This window comes from Paramacrobiotus metropolitanus, unplaced genomic scaffold, assembly GCF_019649055.1.
Source record: "Paramacrobiotus metropolitanus isolate TYO unplaced genomic scaffold, Prichtersi_v1.0 Parri_scaffold0000044, whole genome shotgun sequence".
Lineage (NCBI taxonomy): Eukaryota > Metazoa > Tardigrada > Eutardigrada > Parachela > Macrobiotidae > Paramacrobiotus > Paramacrobiotus metropolitanus.
This window is the reverse complement of record NW_026570264.1, coordinates 309598-335141: the sequence shown is the minus strand read 5'-3', so window position 1 is coordinate 335141 and position 25544 is coordinate 309598. Positions and strand designations below refer to the sequence as shown.

Here is a 25544-nt window from a genome sequence, read left to right as displayed (position 1 = left end):
GTTTGTGTAACAATTTCTTCGTTCGTCATTAAATTCTCAAACGCTTTATAATGCATGTATCGAGATAAGTCATTATCAATCGTAACAATAAAATGACATGTTTTAATTGTTACATATGTTCGAGGTGCACAAACGATACAATACACAGTAGCATAATTATCGAAAATGTTTTGCACGCAATGGTGCTACGTGGAACCACGAGAAAAGTGGTGGTCTGTAATGTATCGCATATATACATATGCACCTGCGTTCGCACGGATGCATGTAGTCCATTGTATGGATCACGAGGTGCGCCCATATATTCTCCTTCCGGCAATTATCTCTCCAACCGAAAAACAAATCTACGAAGTGCATATGCATCATGTGCCGGTTTCGCGTTAAATACATATACGGCTCGCGCGTTCGTTTCTCGCAATCGCGCGGTATACGTAATCTCTTAAAATGCGTTTCCTTAATGGACAGTACGTTCTGCGATGCGTAGATATTTGTACACATTTCTTAATTATAGTGCTATGACCAAACGTATGGCAGCCAGTTTCTGAAAAGGTTAGGTAATAAGTGAAATACAACATGTTGTCGGCGTCGATTCGTACGCGATCAGCGTGTTCATTGCCTTTTTGCAATTTAGAAGTTTTTTTTTGTGGGTACAGTTTAATCGGTTCTTTACATACTTCACTACATTGGTATACATTGATCATTGGTATACCACATATACAGCGGATAATGCTTCTAATACTTTGCTTTTTATCATAGCATTAGAAGCATTATCTATCAAATATAAAATACGAGTATATGATTAAACCTTTAAAATTTACAGATGAAGGTGAAATGTAAAAATGTGAAATGATTAAATAATGAATTCAAACGATAATGTGTTTTACAGCTGTACAGATACATTTTGATTGCAGTATTACATACGATGTATATATATGTATACTGTATCGTATGATATACAATTGTACATGCCTCCATTTATCCGTAATTCACCAGCACGTATTTTGATTGGCGGCTACAAATAATAATAATTCGTTTACTGTATATAGTGTATACCATCCTTAATTATTTTATTTTAATTTATTCAATGATTTGATTAATTTTCCGTAATTAAATGGTTGATCAATTTCATCATTGGTTTTAGCGTCACAGGAAAAAAACAACATTATTTCTCGCTGCCTCCTTATAATGATTAATTTTGCAACAATTTTCATGTATTTAACAAGTAATGTACTTATACCGCTGTTTTGAATAACAATAATTGTTGACGTTAAACTGCGACCGAGAAGCGAACAATTATCTGTTATGTCGTCACCGTGTGTATTAAAGACGCTAATCCATAATATCCCGCTGTATAATATGGATGTTTTTAATTTTCCGCTAAGTCCGTCCTTCTTAATCAAATAATCGAAAAAGTGGACGAGTTCCGATTACGCCACCCGATAATATCGTAATCAGTGCGCCGTGAAGTGAAAAGCCCGTGCACATATATAAAGCACACACTACCGGCGACCTTGTTGACGATCGCCGGGTATTAATGTATCTGCCGGGATAAACACGCGCGGCGGAAATGAATTACCAGTAACCCGAGATGCCGGCTGCATGTGTGTGTATGTTGAACAAAATACATATGCGCACTGAATGCTGCTTTGACGAGAACGCCGGCACCCGCGTCCGCCTACATTTTTCCGATGGATACGCTGAGGTATAGGCTATAGGTGCAAGGAGAAAAGAAGTAAGCGTACATGACGTTGCAGATTGCGACGGTGTGCTGCCTGCGCGTTGATGTTATGCGAAGAGCCGGCTTAACGCGGTGACGTGCAACCCAGCAGTCGGCGGTGTGGTGGCTGCAGTAATCAAGCGCGTCATGCCGGGCGCTGCGATGCATTGCAGTTTGCACGGTACTGCGCAGTCAACCGGCTGTTGTCAGCGCTACACATGCATCATACTCGTACAATCATGTACAGATACAGCTGAGAATATCGATCGATATGACGTGTTCTTTCGGTAGGCTGGCTGTTACGTGCACGCGTTGTAAAGCTGTAGTGGCGGGGCGCAACGAAGTACTTTGTACTTCGTAGTTGCAATGTGGTATTGTGGTTTGACCGAAGTCAAAAGCTGCGAATTTTCCATGGTATCGTGTTTGAAAAAACTTTTGAAATTTTTAATACATGAACGTTTAGATTTTTTACAAACAGTATTTTACATATTCTTTACTTTTTATCTATGATCTATGTAATGTACATGTACTATGTACATGTACATAAACTGTATGTAAATGTACTATGTACATGTACATACATTTTATGTGTGTAAATGTGCATATCTTTATTTTACATTAAGCAATACGTTGATGCACCAGAAATTAAAAAGTAAAATAAAAAATTTCAGTTTCTACTCGTCTAGGCAGACTACAGTAGGTAGTTATCTTTTACTTTAACGTTTTTCGAAAAAGAAAAATGTTTTTTTCATAAAGTAAGATTCAAAAAAGTACCCTCGCTATAAAATTAATCTGGTGACATTAGTGTTTGAATAGAAAATCTCTGAAATGCAGCTATTAAAGCATGGGATTAAAACGTGTTCAACAAAGCGCGTAACTGATGTAAAAATAAATATTTCTAACGCAAAATCCTTAGCGAAAACGTGGAAGTGTTGAAAATGGATTCAGATAGTTTATTTTCAATAATGCAGGGTTAATTCACTTGGCCGTTTAAAACGAAATTCCATCAAAAAAATTTAATCCACCTTGAAATCCATTTTCTGTATAAAACAGCCATCCTTACGTGCGCGCACCGGCACCTAGACGACCACTTTCGCCACGCTACTGCGCCGACAATGCTGCAGTCAGCAGGCAAGGTAATACCGCGGTGACGAGAAATCGGCAACCGTTCTTTTTATCTATCAGCTAAATTTTCTCTATTTCTCCTTGGCAGCGGACGTGCCTTGCAGAGCTGAAAAGTATACGCAGGCCGGTTCGTTTGATTATTCGCGCAATATTCGCTGAAACCTGGGCCCAGTGACTGAACTTCGAGCCAAGAAATGTGTGTGTTTTTGCCAAGAATATTACCGATTATATCTCGACATGTCACTTAAATTGTTCGTTATAATCGTACTCAACTAGTGCCGGTCGTTTTGATATGACCTTATTGTTTGCCTCGTGCACGGTGCAATTAATGCATTAGCCAAATCAGGTGCAGGCCTAGAAACTGATTTTCAAGCAGGTAAAATAATTATCAACATGTATGTCCAACAATTTACTTGCAATACGGTCAAATATTGTAAAATCACGAATCGTATATCGAAAGTGATATAAAACACTTAGCGTATTTATTTAATTTATTAATCCGCACGTATTACATAAATATTTAATTATTTCGTAAACAATAAATATTTTATCTATTTGTTTAAATTTAAGTGCTTATTGCATATGATAAAATAATCTGGTTTTTGGAAAAGGAAAAAAGTTTGCTTTGGAAAAGTTTACTCATATAAAGCTGGTGACGACAAAAAATGCTGAATGTATTTTTTCTACAATACATAACGTGCAGTCATTTCCTGAGTTCCTCCTTGTTATTATCAACCGGCTTTACAAATAATTGCGACCGTTGGCATTTTGCATTAACTCTAAGAGCAAATTCGGCTTAAGGCTGACGCAGTACGTTTGTTCTGCAGATATCAGTGCGTAATGCCGCGTACTGTAGCGTGACCACATACACAGCCTCCCCTGTCTGCAGCATTTTTTTCCAAACGTTTGTGCACCGGCACTCTACATTTCTACTTACCGCGTTGTTTACCGGCAACATTTCCTGTGAGACGTGCTACTGAGCCCGTCGCAGCTGATTGCTTTTACCCGCGCTGGAACCGAGACTAAAGGTTAGTTACTGTTATTCGCATTTTTTTCCGGGATTTTGCGAAGCTTTTGCACGTGAACGTGATGTGTTGTAATTTTGGGTTACGCAGTACAAATAATTATACCCGTATAATCATGATAAATATTGCTCCAGTCCGCAGTTAATAACTGTTAAAACCTTACGAGAATGCGAACAATCTATATAATAGAAAATGCCTTACTTTTGCCAGTTTTATGACCCGGGAATTAAATAATTCAGAAAGAATCATTTACTAATTGCGTAAAATTATTTCGCAGTAAAACGGCAACTTATGAACGAAATAAGGCAGGAAACGTCTAGCCGGCATACTTAATCCTGCGCACACCAAATACGCTGATGGGCATGTAATTTTCGGTCGTTAATTACAATTACGGTATTATAATGTATTCACGGAAAACATGCAATAGGGTTGAAAATTAAACCATATTAAATTATTCATAGGAGTTAAAAGGATAAATACCGTGCACGTTCAATTAAAAGTGCTTAGTATAATAATTGCTATGTTTTATGCTGCTACTAGATAATTGTTCTTTAATATATTGTAGTGGTACGTACAATTGATAAAGGAATGTTAATTCTACGTTTATAAACCCAATCTAATATCAGTTATGCTACTTTGATCTTACTTATTAAGCTTTCTTATACTGAAGTTAATGCTTTTTAAATAGGGTACAGTAAAATTAATAAGGTTGTGCATTTTATCAACTACCTCTATGCAAATATGGGTTCCCTTTTTTGTTACTTAATTCAAATGCAGGAAGGGCTCATATATCAGGGTATCCCGGTATCCTATTTTTTAAAAGTGAAACGTTCCGTTTCTAACAAGGGTCATGTAGGTTAGGTTACCGGGGAGGGGCACCCAATAACAGCATCATTAAAAACATTCCGAGTTACCGGTACTTTGAGTCAGCTTGATAATTACTGGTGGATAGTGTACGTACATATGTAAGTGAATTTTAAATTGAGACAAGGTTGTTATGCTGTTTTGTTTTGGTGCTGGCCGGATAGGAAAATTAAAAGCTATGTATAAGCGAATACAAATTTACCAAAACTTTACTTTTTAACGAGTCATCGTGACTTAGAAAGACGAATTATATGCCGTTAGTGTCACGTAAACTACACAAAAGAATTTCCGAATCTTCTCGTATTAACCTAGCCAGCGTTAAGTTTAAAAAGCAAAACTTTGTTGCACTTTGAACTTTGGAGCTGTGCAGTGCGGGCTTCCAACATTACGGGTATTACGGGTACGCGTTTGTACTGTGTTATAGGGTGACCTTTCCAATTAGCAAAGACAGAAGCGGTGGCACCTTAAATTAAATACTAACTGGCACACGTACATGCATAGCTTTAAGAGTTAAGCGCAATGTCCGATAAGGTCGAATTCATATGACACGGCAGAATTTTGCAGAATCTTCATGGATCACTGCACCATGTCTGGTGCACATTTACATCACAATTACCATAATTACATGACGCACCGTTTCCTTTAGCATCATTCAAGGAATTTTCTTAAGTAGAATTCAAGCGGCCATTCATACATTAGTATTAATTAAACCTATGACTGTCTTGAGCAGCAATTATGAAAAATTCTTACTAGTATAATCAGTCCCTACTCGAAATATAAATAAGAACTTAGGTACGTACCGCGTATCGCACAAGGAATAGGCGCAGCAATTTTGTGATTAATTTGAAAGAATCCCGATCGATTTATTAAAAGCTGTTCATTTCGAGTGGTTTCTTTTTTTAAGAACGTTATTTATTTGTGATAAAAGTTTTCCTGGGGTCACGGTATTTTACGACGATCGAATGATAAATTATAAAAAGGATGGGTCAGGTTTTTCAACGATAACGGAAGCAGGGTTTGACTGCTAAAATTGCAATTCTACTGCCTAACTATACACTGGTAAAAGGTTAAAATGTGTACCTACAAATTAAATAATTCAAACATTACTCATATACTGTAATGCTGCAAAGTCATCAAAAGTCCGGCAAGGGTATCGGACAATGTAACCCGGCACTTCCTGTTTCAGTATCAAGGTATCATAAAATCGCATCAGGATTTAAATCGCATGAGGAACAGGAATCTCTCTAATCAGCGATAAAATTGAGTTTTGTTAATTGTCATGCTAAACCCGAGATATTCTTACGTATGTTTGGGTGTAATTCATAAACGGAGAAGGATGCCGAAAAGGTGGTACGTGATCGATAAAACCAATACTCCTAACTTACCGTTATTGATAGAACGATACAGATAAATTAAAGTGACGTGAGTTGACCAAGAATGCAATTGACCATTACACGGTAATTGTCTTTACGCGGTACAATAAGTGTTTGTGTGTGCATTGTGCATGAGCTGTCATGAACAGCTCACCAACTTCTTGCTGCTGATTCGCTGAATACCGCGTAATCGCGGTACGTACCTGGTACGTACAAGTACAGCCCCGTACAAAGCCGGCTGAGTCAGGTGTATTAGTACAGACGTACCGAGTGCAGTGCGTGGTACAGAGTGGTGGTACAACGTGTATGAGTACAACGGTCAAGCAAAATACTCCACTTCAGCTAGAATCGCAAGCTCAACCATACTAGTACTTCGATGAAATTACGAATCAGCGCACTACGTATCGTAATAACGGGCGTTTGCTAAAATATGAACGTATTTATAAGAGTGCGTCTGCGCCATGATCGCGCAATCCAACTACGTAGTTAGCTTGCAAAACCGTTTGACGACGTAAACGCTCCATGTAGTGCTCTGGCCGGTTGAGTTACTAGAGAAAATCGGTCTTCTCTGACGAGATACACATTACATACACAGCCCCAAGATTTTGTGCGTTGTGCGCAGTCTGTTTGGCGTTCGTTTGCCGGTGCTATTACGCGTTTTTATTTCTCGCTGTGGCGCCAGTAAACAAGGATTATATGATCACCACTCAACGCTAACGCTCCACATTGCATTTTGCAACACTTGGTGTTTATTACCGTGATTTTGCTGATTATTTTTATTATTTCACGGCGGTTACAATCCAGGTAAGAAGTAGTATTTTACGGATTTGTCTCGCTTTTTAAAAAGATTAATGTCTGGTTTTATGGTTCGGTCAACACAAGTATTGGCTACATTTAGCCAAATATTTTTGATTGGGTGAGAAAGCATTTTTCCGTTAGGGAAATTATCAGCGACACCGATCGGCTTTTGCGCTGTAAGCTGCGGCAGAAAGCAAGTCTTTCTACTGTTGTTAAACTTTTCATGACGTTATCAAGTTTCTCCATCTGCACGCGCACTGCCTGCCAACCAGAACTTGTTTTCCCACACAATGAACTCTTCTGCGGAACAGCATTAAGGGCCCGGCATTAATAAAAACCGAGTTCTCCAGATAAACATCCGTTTCTGCTGCAGAATAAGACCTGCGGCGCATTGCTACGAGATTCAGCTAGTTATAAAACTATTACAGAGAACAGCGTTTAATGCCGGGTGTACGCAGAACGCGTTTATTCATGTTTTGCAACACAGCGGCGTCGTCCAACTTTTTGCGTCTCTTGTATCGATGAACAGGTAGGTGACTGTCAGATGGCATTTATCGATACATCATCAGCAAATTGCGTATCAACCGGTACGGCTCGCCCGGACCGTCCCTGAGCCGATAGCGCAATTAAGGCTGTGTATTGCCGCGATAACAATTATCTTGTTTACGAGGCAGTCGTGTTTAATCAGCCCATTGCACGGCAGCCAATCGGAGGCTGTGCTCTTCCGTCAATCGGCAATTTTCCATTTGAATTTTTAAACGGCTTAATTCATAACAATTAGTCCATGCAGCGCCCCATGGAAAATTGCAAAATACCAGAGGATGAAAAATCAGCGCGTTGGCAGAGAGAGAATCTCAGAATGAGGATAGCGTATGGGCGTGACGTCATCGGTGTGCGCAATTTTTCTATAACGCAGTGCGGGTGAATGGCTCTGCGTCATCGAGAGAACGAGACAGACAAGAGAGAAAGAGCGGCAGAGAGAGAGAGAGCTATAAAGAGACAGAGAGAGGGGCAGAAAGGAGAAAGAGAGACAGAGAGGATATTTTCCTTTTCACTCTGGCACACGAGACCGAGGCAAGTTGGCATTTTCACATTTCCCTCTTAATGCATCCGTGCGTCACTTGATGAAACATTTTCCTCCCTCTTGCACAACCTAGTTAACCGGTTCTTCGTTACAAGGTAAAGAAACGCGCACTTCTGTCGATAGCAGCTTATGATCGTCGTTCGTCAGCGCAACGATTTTTCCCGTATTTATTATCAATATACGGTTTTTTCCCCAAACGAGGGCTTATCACCCCGTCCGATCAGACGCGATAACGATTTCTCCGTAATTCGGTGTGTTCACGTTGTGCTATAACTTCGAGGTAACTGGTTTGACGCAGCACTTCTCCATAACCCGCGCGTTCCGCTGATCTGTTTGGATTATGTAAATTTATTGCAAATTACGTAGTGCATGTACTGGATCTTATCGGGGAATTTTGTGCTCAGTGTAAATAACGGTTTATCGGGTGCACAGCGTTAAGTAAGTGAATTATTGATAATATTTCGGACTGGGGGTATTTTTGGGATTTTATTGAATTTTTCATTACCAGTCTTACAGCTTAGGACAAAATGGTCGCATACCCAATATCTCCACATTCAGTACGAATGCAGCGCAGTGCACTGTACGACTGAGTTCAAAATATCCGTTTCGTACAAGTGCACTGCACCGCTTGCGTACAGAATGCTGGGTATGGGGCTATGCGACCATTTAGTCCTACATTGTACGTGCGGTATCGATTTTCTCCGGGGCAGCAAATAAATATCTATATATTGCTTTTTATTTTCCTTTTCCGGCGAATGCGCGGGCTGCGACCAGGCTTTAAGCCGCACAGCCGCTGCGACAGAGTGCTGCGTCACAAAAGTATAATTACAGAATGATGTTGCATAAGTGAAAGAAATTTGAGGTCGTCGTTAACGTCAACGGATTATGTTTCACCTATATATTTCGCCAACGTCAACCTGCAGCGCCGTCCCCGACTGTGTAATGGTGACGAATTGTTATGAAAACATCGGAGAAGCCCCGTAATACTAATCGCTCATCTTCAAAATTGAGACTATGCGCTAAATTATAATTATTTTTAAATAAATCGCGGATAATCCGATTAATGTGAGGTAATTATTATTTTTTTTGCTGCATAATCTAGTCGACAATTTGTTGCAGTAATAAATAAAAAAATTATCTCGCCGAAAATAACTGAATTTTGTTACCGCCCTAAATCCTTTCACAGCAGAAAGGAATAATTTAGCGTACATCCTAATGGAATTACCAGTTTTAGAAAACGTCAAATTGATAGGAAATAATTGTAGGTAAATTTGTAGAAGATCGAATTTAATGGTGCTTAAGAAAATAAACTGTGAAAAAATAGACGCATTAAATAAGGAAAATAGATGATTAAATAAAATACCCGTTAGTAAATAAAAACAGAAAAATAGTTGATTTAATTAACGTAATAAAAAGGTATAAATAAAATGATACTTATGTTAGAAAAATGAGCTTTACAGCAAAGAAAATAATCCGTATAAAATACCCTGTTAATCTAAGAAAATATTTGATCCAAAAATAAACAAGCTTTTTTCAACAGGAAAACGGGCGACAACCGTCCCACACCGCCCCGCTCGTCGGACCCCGTCCAGCCCATAATGCCCATCGCCACGAGCCACGCCACCGTGTCCCTGCAGTCCCTCATCACCAATCCCTCCGTCATGAACATCCCCGGCGACGCCGACGACTACGAGTCCGCCTCGCCGGCCTCCTACCGCCGCAAACCGGCCTACACCTACCGTAGCCGCTTTTCCGATGAGGAGGAGGAGCCGCGCGACGACTACCACCCGCACCCCCTCATGGAACACCACCACCCCCACCCGGTGCACCGCAAACGCAAGTACGACGCCGCACCGTCGCCGCCACAGCACCACGCCCTGGCTACCATGCTGGGGCCGGTGACCGCCCCGCGGCGCAGTTTCCTGGAGTTTGCCATTAAGCCGCAGTGGACCACGTATGACGAGGAGGATGATGAGCCGGAGATGGATGATTCACAGCAGCCGCATCATTCGGTAAATGCGCGGTTATGATGAACAAATCGGTCAATAAATAAAAATCAATAAAACAAATTTTCAAAAATTACGTAAAATAAAATGCAATAAATGAGAATTAATTAAAAACCAGAACTTATTAATCTGTAATAATTGTTAATTAAAACAGAATTTATTAGAATTTCCATGCTTTGCAAAAATATAAAAGAAAAACGTAACTATAGTAAGAAAGTAATAAATTAATTTTAAATAATAAATAATTACAATTAATACTATAATATTTGATCAGTTTTTGAATTAGTTTTTTTTAAATACGAGTATCTGTTTTGAATCATTTTTATTGGAATGAGCAAGAAAAATAAAATACACGTGGAGCGTCCGCGCGTGCCAACAGGAACACCCCGGGTTGTTTGTTCGTTAATCATTGATATGAGTTAGCCCGAATTTGGCGTGAGAACATGTGGATAGTTAGAAAGTTATTTATCTGCGTCATGCATAGAACTGCAGCGTAATTTATTGAGGGAGTTTGCACTGTGCCGTGGTATAAATAGCCAGTATGACTGTATTTATTAAGCCGTAAAGAAAGGAGTGCAACCGTTTTATGGCCGCGATAATGGCCGCGGTAGCACGTGAAGCGGAAGTATAACGATGCGTTTTATCTTCGCGAATATATTGCATAATCGTACATTAACCGGTTTGATCACAATAAATAAAAATAAGCGAAAAAACCATATTAATTTCATCTCGCAGCATAGTATTTAAATTAATTTCTAACCGTTCTAAAATTGAAAAAGGAACTTTATTTGCATTTATTTTTTAAGGCTGTGGTTTCCCGAAACCGATATCAATTAAATTTATGATAAAATAATTCTGACTTTGGCTTTATGAAACAAAATTTAATTTAGCCAGTTCAAATAACGAATAAAAATTTAAAAATAAAATTTAAAAAAATTAAACATATCTTTTGAAAAATAAGTATAAAAAAATTTCAGAAAAATATCATATAAATTTTTTAAAAATTAGAAAAACGATGTAATAATTGCGGTTAATTTTTATCAGGACTCGGCGTCATACTACCACGACGCACCGTCCCCCTCCTCGCAGAAACGCACGGCTTGGGGGCGTCCGCGCGGCCGGCGCACCATCCAGGACAAGATCGCCGAGCAGAACGCCCGTGCCGCCGAGATCGAGCAGGAACTGCGGGCGGTGGGCGTCCCGGCCGTGCCCTCGCCCGGCCAGCCCAGCCCCAGTCTAGCCCGCCTGGGCAAGCCCGGGAGCGGGTCGGCCCGCAAGAAGACCGTCGCCGTGTCGGTCATCCGGCGCTCGCCGGCCGTCGGCCTTCCTCTGTCAGCGCGCTCCTCCGCCTCCTCGGCGCTCTCGGACGACGGCTCCGTCAGCGTCAAGTACACCCCGCCCACCTTCATCACGGAACCGTCCCTCCCCGCCGCCACCGCCCCCGCGGCGTATTATCCCCGCATGATGCTGGTGCCCGGGATGATGGTGCGGGTGGAACGGCCCGGCGGGGAACCGCTGTACATTCCCCACAGCCTGGACCCCTCCGTGTACAAACACCACGCCAATGACGTCGTTTCACACTCGAGGTAAACTATCAACTCCACCGAAAGCTTATTTTTTAATAATTGATTTTTCTCCTTCGACACACGGTTGTTATTGATTTCTGTAAGGATTTTTCTGACCCCTCCATTCTAAAAATTTCCACCGCTGCCGTAAATAATTATTTATAGATGCCTTTACCTTTACGTTACATAAATATCTTTACAGTTTGCATTACATAGATTGTAATGTAAAAGTGTACTGAGTTGTGTGTTTAAATACGCTGCGGAAGCTTGATCTGAAATACTGTGTATTCTGGAGAATTGTTGTTGTTGTGACTTGTGAGTGCCTGCTGCCTCGAACTGGGCTCTCGCGCTGAATGTGTGCGGACGTTAAACCATTAAACCTTTAACCTTATTTGTATTTTCTAAATAACGGCTGTAAGAATTGCTTTTTGCTAACTTTTTCAAGCAGATTATCCCAAATAGTTACAAAATAAGGCAGATTTTTTCCCTGGCCTTGTAGTTATTTTTAAATAATTTTATTTTATAATTTTAATTACTAAAATTACTAAAATTTTCAATTTATCCAGGTCCCACGCCTACCCGCGCCTCTCGGGCCTCCCGGCCTCCCCCGCCGCCTCCATCTCCCCGGAGCCGGCCGGCAGCGACCCGGGGCGGCCGCTGCGCGAGGAGCGCCTGTCCACCAAACTCAAACGCATCCAAGCCAAAGCCGGCGCCCCCGCCGAAGAGAGCCCGCGCGGCTTTCTCAGCCAGAAGATCGAGACGCTGAAACGCCGCGAATCCAGTCTGCAACAGGAATTCGAGGAGGTCATCAACACGCCCATCGGACCGCACGGCATCAGTTCGGCGCAGGAACTCTTACAAGAACGCTACGACGATGACGTGGAAATAAATAATCATCACAACGGCCGGGTGCTGTACCACATGTTGAACGCCCCGGCGGTTGATGCCGAACGCGCCTGGAAGAAGAAACGGCGCGGATTGTAATGCGGTTGAATTGTGCGATTTTTTCAAGTATTTTCCGCGGTTGTTTGTGCGTCGTTATTATTCTCTCGGAATCTATCATTCGGGTTGTTCATTTTATTATTACTGTGGTGGTTTCTTTGTGTGTCATATGTTTTTGTTGGTCGTGTTTTGGGAGAGGCGAATTTTTATATTATAAAGAACGATTGACATGTGCCGGCATCGTTTTCGAAATTTGCAGTCAGATTTATTGCATAAGAACACCTGAAATTAAGTGACACCAATTTTCACCAAAATTATATTGGAGAAATTTTATTGGAAAATATATTTTAATTGTATCTTTAAACCAGAATAATTTACGAATAACAATAATCAAATTCGTTCTTACAAAATTTGATTGACCGACACAAATCCAGTTTTCTTGAACATAGAGGACCTTCGCTTTGCTTCGGTCGATTTATGAATATGGAAAAATTCATTTTTAAAAAAAAATAAAGTTTAAAGGTTAAAAATATTGAGAAGAAATAATAAATATATTTTTTAGTAAACATATTATTAACTATTTTTAATAAATAAAACATATTATTGTCATAAAAGATTATTAATTAGTATTACATTTTGGTTAATCAAATATTAATTATTTGTTATTTTAATTATTTATGCTGATTATTTTATTTTGTGTTTATCTTATTTTTGGAGACGCTCCAGCGACGTTGAAATTAATTTCTTAGGGCACCCAATTTTACTGAGTAACGCCGCTCCTCGGTTTACTCAAGGAACATGGAAATTTCGAGATAGGATAAACGCTATTAATACCCGAATATCGCCGTGTAGGATCAGAGAAGCCGGGCGGCGTGAATGAAGTCAGGATCAGATTATGTCGGTGATCATAAGAAACACATCGTGCTGATGAAAACGTGAGTAAAACGGTTTCCCTCGTGATTGTTCCGCATGCGCAAAGTGCCGGCCAAAATAATCAACAAAACAAAACGTACACGCAGAGTTAGCTGATGACCGCGCGTGCGGCCTCTTTTACAAGCCGTGCAATAAAGAAAATGAAAATATTTTTTAGGTGTACAAGTATTGTAGAAATAAACGAAATTTGTCAGAAAATGAATTAGGCGTAATAAGTAATTACACTTTTTTAATTACTGTAAATAAATCATTAATTCTACAGCGAAGCTAGATGATTCAGGATATCACAGATAGTTTATAGACAATACAATTTTCATACACTGTTAGCATTAAAAATAGAAAACGTTGACAACTAAAATAAATTTTTTAATTAAGCACATATTTTTCGCGAGATTTTCTGTAGGTTGTTTTAGATACTAATAAGCTTAGCAGCTGTGTATTCGTTAATAAAACCTACGAGAAGAAAAGAACTACAAACTTGGAAAGAAAAGACTACAAACTACAACTAAGAACTACAAACTTGGAAAGAAAGATAAGAGTAATGTATATCTATATACTCGTATGTGTAGAATATTTATATGCATACGTGGAGCACCAGAATAAAGGCTCAGAATATTATTATGGTATGCCAATTAACTTCATAATACAGCCCACACGTATAAAAGTGTTTATATATTAATAAGTGGGCACAAAAATCATACATTTATAAAAGTATTTATTAGCAATTATGTACAGCGTACGTCGTTATACTATATACTGGTTGCGATCAATTGCTGTTCATTTTTGGTATCAGCTGGGGAAACTATACTGTACGAGTATATGCTCTTAAACTATAATACTTCATGTATTAGTATATGTACTCAAATTAATCTTGCAGGTTGGAATGACCTCGCCCACTTTTTATGATCTGGCGAAGGTCAGCGATGCCATTGCCACCGTGGGATCGGAAGGCGCGTGCAATCTCCGCGACCTGACTCGCCCAAAATATTGCAGCATTGCGTGAGCTACAGCTATCGCCGGCGGGAACTGCTAATTCACTGCCCGACCCACGTGAGCCTCACGGGATTATAAGGAGGCCGAATGTGGCGGAGTTGTCAACTTATCACTTGGATACTTATATTATTAATTCTTGCACCAAAGTACTTAATAGTGACACACCGGCAATGCAAATTGCCCAAAAAACTCTTCCTTTAATTCTTAACGAAAAGTACATATATAAGTACTAGTACAAGATTAAAACTCCCCTATCAGCCGAAATTTAAGGCTTTGCTGTGTTTTTATTTTTAAATGTATCTGGTATACACGTAGTACTAGAGTCTATATAAAATTTTATATATTGTAGTACAAAAAGCTGTATACGTAATATATATCATGAAGTTCATATTAATTAGTAAACTGAAGATTATAGATATAAAAAACTATAAACAAAATCAGTATTACTCGTACTATAAAACTGTATGGAAAACCATAGTTATTGTTTGTAAAATTAACGTAAAACTAGTACGTCGCAAAAAAAACAAGAGTATTGTAAATGTACATTTCGTAAACACATAATAATAAATTGTTGTATTGCACCGGAAGATGAATTGGGTCCTTTACAAAAGTCTGTGCGAACAAGAAAATGCATAAGTATTTGGAATCACAATCTCACGGACGGCTACTTCCAAGCTAGAAACTATTATACAAGTACTGCAGGCAATACAGAGGCAGAACTTAATAAAAAGTTTTAAAGCAGCCTTCAGGCTGGAAATCATGATACCTACTTTGTATATTATTCACTATGACAGCCAGAGCAAATTTAGCACATACAGTTAATTACTAATTATACACGCAGTAAGTTTTTGGATATTTATCCGGCCTCGGTGTACTGTTTCTATGTGCAACGATGTACAGATATGGATGGACAGGCAGTTGGTAAAAATCTAAATGATTAAAATTAACTGCATAAATTAAAGAAATGTCGCATCTAAATCTAAATGCCACTAGCATACTGTACCATTAATTAAATGGACAAAGAGTTCCTGAGGCAAAGATGGATTACTCCCATTTTTTTTACTCAGAGTTTCCCTGAATGGTTTATCCCTGTCGCGTGCAAAAATCTGCAGAAATCGATCGACAGCAATTTGATTTAACGAGACACCTTGTTGACGGGCTTCGCGGGCGCTGATGACCGCTAATCTGGCTGCCCATGCATATACATAGTACATGCACACAAATAATAGCCGGCCAAGCAAAGAAAAATTAATTGGACGCCAAGACCTGGATTCCCTGGTACAGCCGGGAGACATTTGTCGCCTGATATAACTCGAGCGATTAGCACCGCCTGGCTGGTTAATTTAACTGGCTATTTCTAGACCGATCGAGATTCGAGGGTATTTACCGTTAACTGCGCCGGCTAGCTGTTCCCCTTATACTGCAGGCCACCTTCAAAATTGTGTTTTTCTTATAGGTTAATAATTTTAATTAGTATTTACTTTTTACATTTATTTATATCCGATGGTTACAGGATTAGTACCAAATCTATCGACCTACGCTGATTAATCTGAATAAAGTTTTAGACAGGAAGCATTAAACTAATCATCGGTTTCGATTGTCTATATATATATATATGGCTGGTTAATTTAACTGGCTATTTCTAGACCCGATCGAGGGTATTTACCGTTAACTGCGCCGGCTAGCTGTCCCCCTTATACTGCAGGCCACCTTCAAAATTGTGTTTTTCTTATAGGTTAATAATTTTAATTAGTATTTACCTAATTTACATTTATTTATATCCGATGGTTACAGGATTAGTACCAAATCTATCGACCTACGCTGATTAATCTGAATAAAGTTTTAGACAGGAAGCATTAAACTAATCATCGGTTTCGATTGTCTATATATATATATATGGCTGGTTAATTCAACTGGCTATTTCTAGACCCGATCGAGGGTATTTACCGTTAACTGCGCCGGCTAGCTGTCCCCCTTATACTGCAGGCCACCTTCAAAATTGTGTTTTTCTTATAGGTTAATAATTTTAATTAGTATTTACTTTTTACATTTATTTACATCCGATGGTTACAGGATTAGTACCAAATCTATCGACCTACGCTGATTAATCTGAATAAAGTTTTAGACAGGAAGCATTAAACTAATCATCGGTTTCGATTGTCTATATATATATATATATGGCTGGTTAATTTAACTGGCTATTTCTAGACCCGATCGAGGGTATTTACCGTTAACTGCGCCGGCTAGCTGTCCCCCTTATACTGCAGGCCACCTTCAAAATTGTGTTTTTCTTATAGGTTAATAATTTTAATTAGTATTTACCTAATTTACATTTATTTATATCCGATGGTTACAGGATTAGTACCAAATCTATCGACCTACGCTGATTAATCTGAATAACGTTTTAGACAGGAAGCATTAAACTAATCATCGGTTTCGGTTGTCTATTAGATTATGATCTTCCTGTTTACGTGACCTTGGGAGGAGCGCGAAAATGTGAAAGGTCCAGTAAAAAAGTCAGTAATAATACAATATGCAGACCGTTAAGTGCATGAGATACGAGGAATATAATCAGTGCTTATACGTATCATACGGAGCGTAGATATATGAATTATTAGTGTAATTGTTGGTGTGATTTATGATTTAATTACAGCGATCGAGAATAAAAAATAAAAAATGTGAGCATAGCTATACTGTTCACAGCTATAGAAAACACGAGTATATATAGACTATAGTACCATTATAATACTACTAAACCTTAACTCTTAAGTTTAGTAATATTATGATAGTACTATAGAGCGAAACACTGGATATTCTATAATAAATTAACTAATACACTTCACACTTGTAAACAAAATTTAGTTTATCTTTGTAAGGGTTTATTTATTAATTATTTTAAAGTATTTAGTGTTTTTTATTGCAAAAATGTTAAAACTGATGCCTCGACTAACTGTAAAGCCAGAAGCAAACGAAATATTGTAAAATTATTTTTTTTCAAAAAAACTACAGTAATATCGTATAGTATATCTATATGTAGAGCTATGTACAAATACTTATCGTTAATGTACTCAAACACTGTACCAGTACGAATGGAGCTGCAGCTGACTTCCCCAGCTGAACGGGCGTTGAACATTATCGAAATCATTCGGCAGTAATAATTTGAAAATTTAAAGCTGTCACGGTTTTTTTTGTTAGTACATATTTTATCCAATCTTGCAAGGGAAAATTTTCCGGTTGATTTTGATATCACTGATATCAGTTACAAAGGTTTAGCGGGCAATCTGGTAGCTACCCTTCCTAGGACGGCAGTTAGAAAAATGAAGAAACCCTGCTGCTGTAAAATTTAAAAATCGAGAAATCGTATTTTTCGGATACTAATAACTAATTTTAAGATACTTTACTGATTTTTCCCAACACTTTTGACTTTCAACTTTTTATTCTGATTGTTAACTGGTGATTACAGTGGTAAATTATTCCAGCATATTGGGGGACATCATTCCGGTAATAATACCTCACCCCGAGAATGGTGATCATCGAGAACTCGTCCATGGCGTTCAAACTGCTGAACGGTGTCTTCTGCATCTACAAACCCTCGGATCTCCATCATCGTATCCTGCGCTGGGCTCTGCGCACCAATCTCTGCCGCGGTGTGCTCTTTACCACGCCACCATCTTCCACTTTTTTAACATCCGTATCTTGCAGATCTAAACGAGCTGCCCCGTGCCAGCGCCCAGTCCCTGGTGAAGATCGAGCCTCCGGATGAGAACTCCAGTGAGTACCGTGTCACCACGGTCCCCGACATTCGCGACCATCCCCTGCTGCTGGGACCGGCCTTCGAGAAGACCGACTTCAACATCCGCATCGCCCATTTTGGGGTGACGGAGATGGCGGGGGTGACGGTGTGCGGGGTGGGGGCGCGGGGGGTGGGCGCCCTGCGGAGCATGTCCCATCGCAATCCCGTATGCAGTGAGTCAATCATGTTTGCTTAATTTTTCTTTCAATTACTTTCTTTGATTTTTCGTATATCTGGTTGTGGAATTTCTTCGTGGAATAGTTCTGGAAATTTTGTCAAATTTTTTAACGGTGTTGATTGTTGTCAGGAATTTTCCGTAGAACAGTTCGTTTTGGTTGGTTTGTTTTTTCTTCCGTTTATTTGTATTATGTTTTCTTGTATTTTGGAATTATTTTGGACTAATTTGGAGATTTTTGTGGAATTTTACTGTTAAGTTTTTGGTGTTTGATTATTGCCAGGGGTTTTGCTTAGGATAGGAACGTTGTATTAATATTTAATTTACTGTTTATTTTCTTCTTTGCGATTGCTTGTAGTGATTTACAGAGATGTTCGGACTGATGTTCATTAATTCCTGCAGAAACTTTCGAGTACGCTGTGTTAATTTGTTTTCATATTACTTAATTTTCTTTTGTTGGTGTATGTTCGAACAGGTGAAAACATTACTTAAATTCTTGGTGGAATAGATTTGGAATTTTTTGTTTATTTTGTATTTTTTGGCAGTTTTTTTTTTTTCATTTATCGTGTTTCGGACTTTTGGTTGCTGCCGGTAATTTTCGTAGAACAGTGGCGCAGCATGTGTCGGTCTCCCAAATTTCGCAGTAATGTTTAGATTAACAAACAGAAGTTTACAGTATTAACATTCCCTTTTTCCATACATTTTACTTTCTGCCTGTTTACCTACTGCAGAATTTTTTGATTTTGACACTGCACAATCTGTTAACCAGGTCTTTTATTTTTGTACATAATCAGTTTAGTTTAATTTCTTACGTAATAATTTTACCATATTTTGTCATAATTTTACCGTATTACAACTTCTATTAATTTTTACTGTGTATAGTGTTGGCTGTTTTCGAAATTGAAAGAAACGATGTCGATTGAAACAGAAGTTTTAATTTTTGTTTAGCATTGAAAATTTGAATAATATTTTTTAAAAGATTTATTCGTAACGTGGAAGTGTGATGCGTGTTGAGAGTTCGAATTTACTCGTATTAAAAAGGAAATTGCTTTCTCAAGTCTTATTCTGAAAATTTAATTCTGAATTTTAAGAAGAAACTACACTGTTACTACTCGTACAGTATATGATAGAATCGGTTTATTGGTGATTCTCTGGGTAATTAATTTTTCTCTCGATAATACTTTTATTCAGTTCTCCATAGTTACTACAATAGTTAGGTAGTAGTTACCACTGTACCGCGTCTAATAAGGGGTAACCAGTCGTAGTGCAGCGGCATAATTACCTCGAGATCTTTACCAGTGCCACCCTTGTTTCAGATATGTGTATCTGCATCACTGTAAGTAATAAAAATATGTAACTTGAATAACTAAAAAATAAGTAACTTGAATAAAAATAAGTAACTTGAATAGTTGTTGAAACGTTCGGTGTCTTTGGCCTAGCTTTAAGTGAATTTGTACATTTTATGGGCCGTAAAACTCGTGAATTAACTGGAGAAGCGCGTTCTACTGCTTTTATGAAGCAACGTTTTAGTTTGGCTGTCATTAAGGGAAATGCTACTGCTGTGTTAAGTACGTTGCCTTTTAACCCGCGGGCGGATATTGATTTTGGTTGTTTTTTTAATGTTTAAATTTTAACTGTAAAGTAGTGTGCCCGCGCTTGCACTTTTGTTGTTATGGCGGCTATTGCCCAATAAACACACTTGAATAACTGTTTAATATTTACGACAATTTTTGTGGAATTTTTGGAATCGGTAACCGAACTGTCATGTATTATCAAAATATTTTTATGTGTCATGTAAAGTATTTTGTTTCCTGCATCCACTTACAATGATACAGCTAATGTGCCGTAAATTAGTACCAAAAAATAACTGGTCACGTGTAACATGTTAATAACTGTTGATAAATGAATAATTATTTGAGAATGTAGATAAATTAATCAACGCGCAAATTAATAAATTCAATTAATAAAAAAAATTATTGAAATGAATGAATAATTACTGTAATAACCGGTCACGTAAAGATTGAGAATTTTTTAAATATTTCCCCAACAGTAAATGAAAATAACTACAATGTTTTCAGGCCCATAATAATTCGATTAATGGTTATTCACAGAAAAATAATGTTTTCCCTTCCCCGCAGCGTACCACATCCAGGGTAAATTCGGCCTGCGCACCACCAACTACCTGCAGACGGGCCGCGTCCTGGAGCGGACGACCTTCAGTCATGTGACGCGCGGCCGGCTGGAGCGCTTCTTGACCTTTTACCAAGGCCAGTTCCAGCGGCACATCCAGTCATCCTACGGCGTCGATCCGCGCAGTCAGACCGCCTATGAACTGCGCGCCCGCGGCCTGGTGCGCCCGCGCGACGACTCCCTGCAGCTCATCTACCGGCTCAAACTGGTGGACTTCCAGCCGCCCTACTTCACCGTGGAGGTGCACTGCATCAACGAGACTGACACGTACGTTTAGTTCTCAGTTTAAAGGAAATTATTTTTCCTTCTGGTTACGAACTTCAGAAATTCATTCGGCAATTTTCCTACGATACTATGGAGAATATTTTTTTAATTTGTGAATATCTACAAAATAATTGCAACTTTCCGTCGTGAAATTCGTATTATTATTTTTATTATATTTAAGAAATTAGAAGCATTATTTTTTATTGTTTTATTTTTAATTAAATTGAATTTGGGCTACAGAGCGTTAGTCTTTGCATAGAGATAATGTCAACGATTTGTGTGATTTTCATACGCACTCGGTACAAACCGGGTTTGATCGTAGTGCAGCGGCAGGAAGTTGATATCAATTCACGTTGAACATCTGCATTGGCTTCTAACGTCTCTCACTGCACTAACTTCTCTTTGGTTTGCGCAAGACATATATTTTTTTAATGATAGGGATTATTTTTTTCCGTTAATTTGTAGAAGATACTGTTTTGCAGGTTTTAATGAAGATGATGAGCGACATCGCGGGAAGACTGCAATTGCATTGATTAATTAGTTAATAATTAATAAATTCGTCAGTGTTAATTTTTTTTAATTTTTTTACCAGAAATATTGTTTATATTAATTACAAAAAATATTTTCGCTATGCTTATTACTAATACATAATAAAAAAGAGATACTGATTAAATTAATAGCAGTTTATTAATGGTCATATATGTATTTTGCACAGGTTTTTAATGAAGATGATCAACGACATCGCCGAAGACTGCAAGTGCAGCGCCGTGGTGACGCGGCTGCGGCGCATCCGCTGCGGTAATTTCACCCTGGAGCACGCCCTGGTCCGCAGCGACTGGACCGCCGCCGGCATCATCACCAACATCCAGGAGTGCGCCGTGGCCGCCGACCGCGAGATGGCCCTGCTGGATGAACCCTTCCTGCAGCGCATCCCGGCCGAGACGCTGGAGGAACGCGAACGGATTCCCAATGTGCTGCGACTGGTGCGCGAATGAAAACGACTGTGATGCGACCGCTTTCTCGCTTATTTGTCGGCTTATTATTTTGGTTTTCGGCCTGAGAATATGCTGATTTTGTTCGGGTTACAAATGACGGTTGTTCGTTGCGGGATGTTGGAGAAATTTATTTATTCTGTAAGAATATCCATGGAAAAAATGGAGGAATATAGACGCGATTAATTCAAAGAAAAAAACGGAAAAAAATAGGCCCAGGAAAATTAGAAAGAAACCATAAGCTACAGCAACTGTATCTTTATATGTGTTTTTTATAGTGAATTATATGGAGTTATTTTGTTCGGCTTACAAAACAGGAAAATTGTTCGTTGTGGGACGCTGTAGAAATTCCTTTAATTTTTAAGAATAGAAAATAAATATTCATAGAAAATCCATGGAAATTTAAACCATGGAAAAGCTGAGGAATTAATGAGGTCAATGCGAAAAAAACGGAAAAAAGTATGGCCAGAAAAGTAAAAAAGAAACCGTAAGATACACCCATAGTATCTGCATATGTTTTTTTATAGTGAATTATATAGGGTTAATTTTGTTGGGCTTACAAAACATGACATGTAAAAATTTCTTTAATTCGTGAAAATATCCGTGGAGAAATGGAGGAAATACTGGATGCGGTTAACTCGAAGAAAACTCGGAAAACCTCGTGTAGGGAAAAATGATAAAGAAATCATATACAAGATACAGCCAATTTCTGTGTACATACTCGCATTTTTACGGATAATTGCTGTAGAAGTATATACCGTTAATTTTGTTCGGGTCAGAAAGCATGACGATTGCTCGTTAATAGCGCATTAGATTATTCCTTTTATTTGTAAAAATGCGTATGGAAGACGGGGGACTCGGTAAATGCGGTTAATTCGAAAAAATCTGTGAACTTCGTGTAAAGGGAAATAAAGAGAAAACATTGGGCAGCATTGTGATACAATGAAGCAGAATCTCACTCAGTAGATTCAACGCTGGGCAGCCAGGTTAGAAGAAAATAATATATTTCGGCTTCCAAGCGCCACGATAAGAATTGTTCCTAGCTAATTGATTATTAATGATTTGCCGGTGGCGAAGGCGGTTGCGCCAGATACCACGCCGGTAGGAACCGGTGTTGAGATTCGTTAGGTAACCGCTCCACAGTGATGGTATCGCTCTTGACGGCATCCCATTCGAATGTGTATGTCGCTCTACATGAAATAAAAAATCCCCTATTAAAATGCTTGAATCCGATAGTTTATATTTTTTTTTAAAATAAGAAAATGGCAAAAATTAAGGTAATTATTTTAGTATTTATATATTGTTTGTAAACAAACTGATATATGTTTGTTCTGCTGATTTTTAGCGTATCTTCGAATTTATATTTATTCCCGAATTAACTAAATTCTGACAAAAATTATGAAATGCTGCTCTAGCCTCTAACTACTGTAATTCTGTACTGCTGCAAGCTGGACACTTTTATGCTATGGCGTAATGTGGACCCACAAAATAATTCTTGATTACTGACGGATATTAGGTACTTAGTTATTAATTATGTCTTAAATATTAACCGGTGTCGTAACTGCCGCTTACTCATTGTAGTCGTCGGTAACCGTCTGCGTCACCAAATCTGCAAAGGTCCGCAGATAGCCCAGACACACGGAGTCCGACCAGGTGTTTTCTTTTTGCTGTAAACGTAAATTACTGTACTAAAATTCAGTTTGAAGCGTTTGTTGTTCCTTGTCTTGAAACAACATATACATATATGTTCTACACACACAATATGTATATGTCTTGATACATATATTCTACCGACTTTGTGGCATTTCGTCAAAGCCGGAATTTTGGCCGTCCGCAGTTCCTCTGTCATGGACACATGTCCCAGCTGGTCATGGTAGCCGATGATGACCTTTGGTGTGCCGGACAGAAAGCATTCCGCCCATATGGAGCGCATACTATGGTCCCTATACAGAACCGGTTAACAAAGATCCTTGCACAAACGCGCCGGAATAGCCAAACTGAAATAATAATTATTACTTCACTGACCACAGTTTGCGCCAGAGATTCTCTTCATCCGCTCGCTGCTCGATATGCAACTGGACGTAGCACTGCGGCGGAGAAATGTGCAGTTTGCCGGGATCGAAGCAGACCACCACGCCACCGGAAATTACCGTCGTGCTACCGACTGTTGTGCTGGTTACGGAGCAAAAATGCCGGGTGGAGGGAGATGCCGGGAGAGATTCGGGACGCTGCGGTGGACTGGTCATGTAATGCTGGAAACTGCGCTGCCTGAAATTAGGTCCGCATCGAAAACTTTATGTCGTGCTGTCTTCGATTTTAAGACTACAGCACCCAAACATTAAGTTAACTATCCCGGTACATAGCTTTAAAAATCTCCAGTAGAATATCAGCCTGCCTAACTCCCGTTCCGTGGGACCGCTGAACAGACAGACTAGCGGACCAAAATTTTAGTGATTTGCAAGCTCGCATACACTAAGGTCACAAGATAAAACCGTGTTCAGTCTTCGCATTCATTCTGATACCCGCATGCTCGTTTAAATACAAAAACACGTAAACTGCTCTTAATAGAACAATAACATTTAATGTGACGCAAGGGAATAGTGGCATAAGTTGTAAAGTTGTGTCCAAATAACCAATCAGATTTGCTGCAGCTGACGTACCAGTGAGCATCTCGGGATTGACCACTCCGGGCTGCAGTAAGGCCCGGTTCCTTGAGAGACAGGTAGATTTGGCCATCGACGTTGCATGCGTAAATTATCCAGCCTGCCCCCACCAGATAGTAGAATATCGTAAAGACTTTTCGTTATTGCCGAAATGTAAAGTCTTGCATTACCTTTCAGTCTCTCGTATGGTGTCACTATAACTTTGTGTAGAACGTCACGCCAGCAGATGATCGTTGCATGGCACCTAAAGTACAACCAACTTCCAGTTCCAAACAGAACAGCGTCACCAAGCACAAAGCAGTGTTCTTACGAATGTTTAACGACACTGTGGGGATGACGCTGCATCCAGTGTAGCAACAGCTCCAAACCGGGCCCGGGATTCTTTTGGATTGATTCGGTTGGGCGCCCCTTATCGAGCGGAATAAACAGTTCCTCAACCAGGGTCTGTCCCGGTCGGCCGCGACGATGCAGCTCCCTTAGACCACTGCGGTCGTCGTGATAGAGTAGATGCTGCACAGATGGCGCGGTGCTCCAGGAAAACGAGCCGATCTCGTGCGGTTCACTGTGCGCCGTCATGCAGACTTAACTAACCTTCATGCCAAATGGATAAACACATGCAGTAGATCGTTCGTCGAGAAACGCTTTGTAACACAGCGAGGATACCGATACTATTATAATTACTATATACAGATATTGTTGTTTGTTCTAGGCTATGCTTAAGTCCATCATTATTACTGATAACGGTACTGTACTGCCTGATAGAGCCATAAATATCTACAGGTGATGACTGATGCGATAAAAAGTACTTACAGCGGAGGCGCAGACAGGCACACACATGATTGGTGATGATGACACAATGAGACATTTCCGGTTCATTACGGATATATATCCGCTCTGCCCGCCCCTATAGTGCGTCGCCGCCTCGGCAGCACAATATTTGTATGTCACTGGCACGGGCCGCTGTCGCTGACATCTTATTACGTCAACAGAGCGTCATGGAATGCAGTGTATGTGTCATCCATGCAGTGCAGTGGAACGAATTACG

General features: G+C 39.4%; 3 protein-coding genes across 9 annotated transcripts; 2 read left to right on the top strand and 1 right to left on the bottom strand.

Moving 5' to 3' along the window:
- Positions 1-2956: 2956 nt before the first annotated feature.
- LOC129591048 (uncharacterized) lies at positions 2957-12729 on the top strand. Of its 7 annotated transcripts, XM_055486559.1 has the most exons (5): positions 2957-3215; positions 3667-3867; positions 9524-9995; positions 11034-11575; positions 12121-12729. In XM_055486559.1, the coding sequence occupies exons 3-5, from the start codon at positions 9582-9584 to the stop codon at positions 12536-12538; spliced, it is 1374 nt and encodes a 457-aa protein (XP_055342534.1). In that variant the 5' UTR covers positions 2957-3215; positions 3667-3867; positions 9524-9581; the 3' UTR covers positions 12539-12729. The 7 variants fall into 7 exon arrangements, with proteins under 7 accessions (XP_055342534.1, XP_055342533.1, XP_055342532.1 ...); XM_055486558.1 differs by lacking the exons at positions 2957-3215; positions 3667-3867 and adding an exon at positions 6502-6905; XM_055486557.1 differs by lacking the exons at positions 2957-3215; positions 3667-3867 and adding an exon at positions 6968-7428.
- Positions 12730-17781: 5052 nt separating this feature from the next.
- On the top strand, positions 17782-22143 carry LOC129591100 (pseudouridylate synthase TRUB2, mitochondrial-like). The gene is made up of 4 exons (XM_055486628.1): positions 17782-18069; positions 18125-18388; positions 20529-20847; positions 21560-22143. Exons 1-4 carry the CDS (start codon positions 17946-17948, stop codon positions 21837-21839), a joined length of 987 nt encoding a protein of 328 aa, XP_055342603.1. The 5' UTR covers positions 17782-17945; the 3' UTR covers positions 21840-22143.
- A 514-nt stretch (positions 22144-22657) lies between these two features.
- Positions 22658-25194, bottom strand: LOC129591110 (decapping and exoribonuclease protein-like). The gene is made up of 7 exons (XM_055486642.1): positions 24810-25194; positions 24670-24743; positions 24497-24599; positions 23862-24104; positions 23632-23779; positions 23409-23503; positions 22658-23026 (listed from the first exon to the last, which is right to left on the bottom strand). The coding sequence occupies exons 1-7, from the start codon at positions 25073-25075 to the stop codon at positions 22891-22893; spliced, it is 1065 nt and encodes a 354-aa protein (XP_055342617.1). The 5' UTR covers positions 25076-25194; the 3' UTR covers positions 22658-22890.
- Positions 25195-25544: the final 350 nt, after the last annotated feature.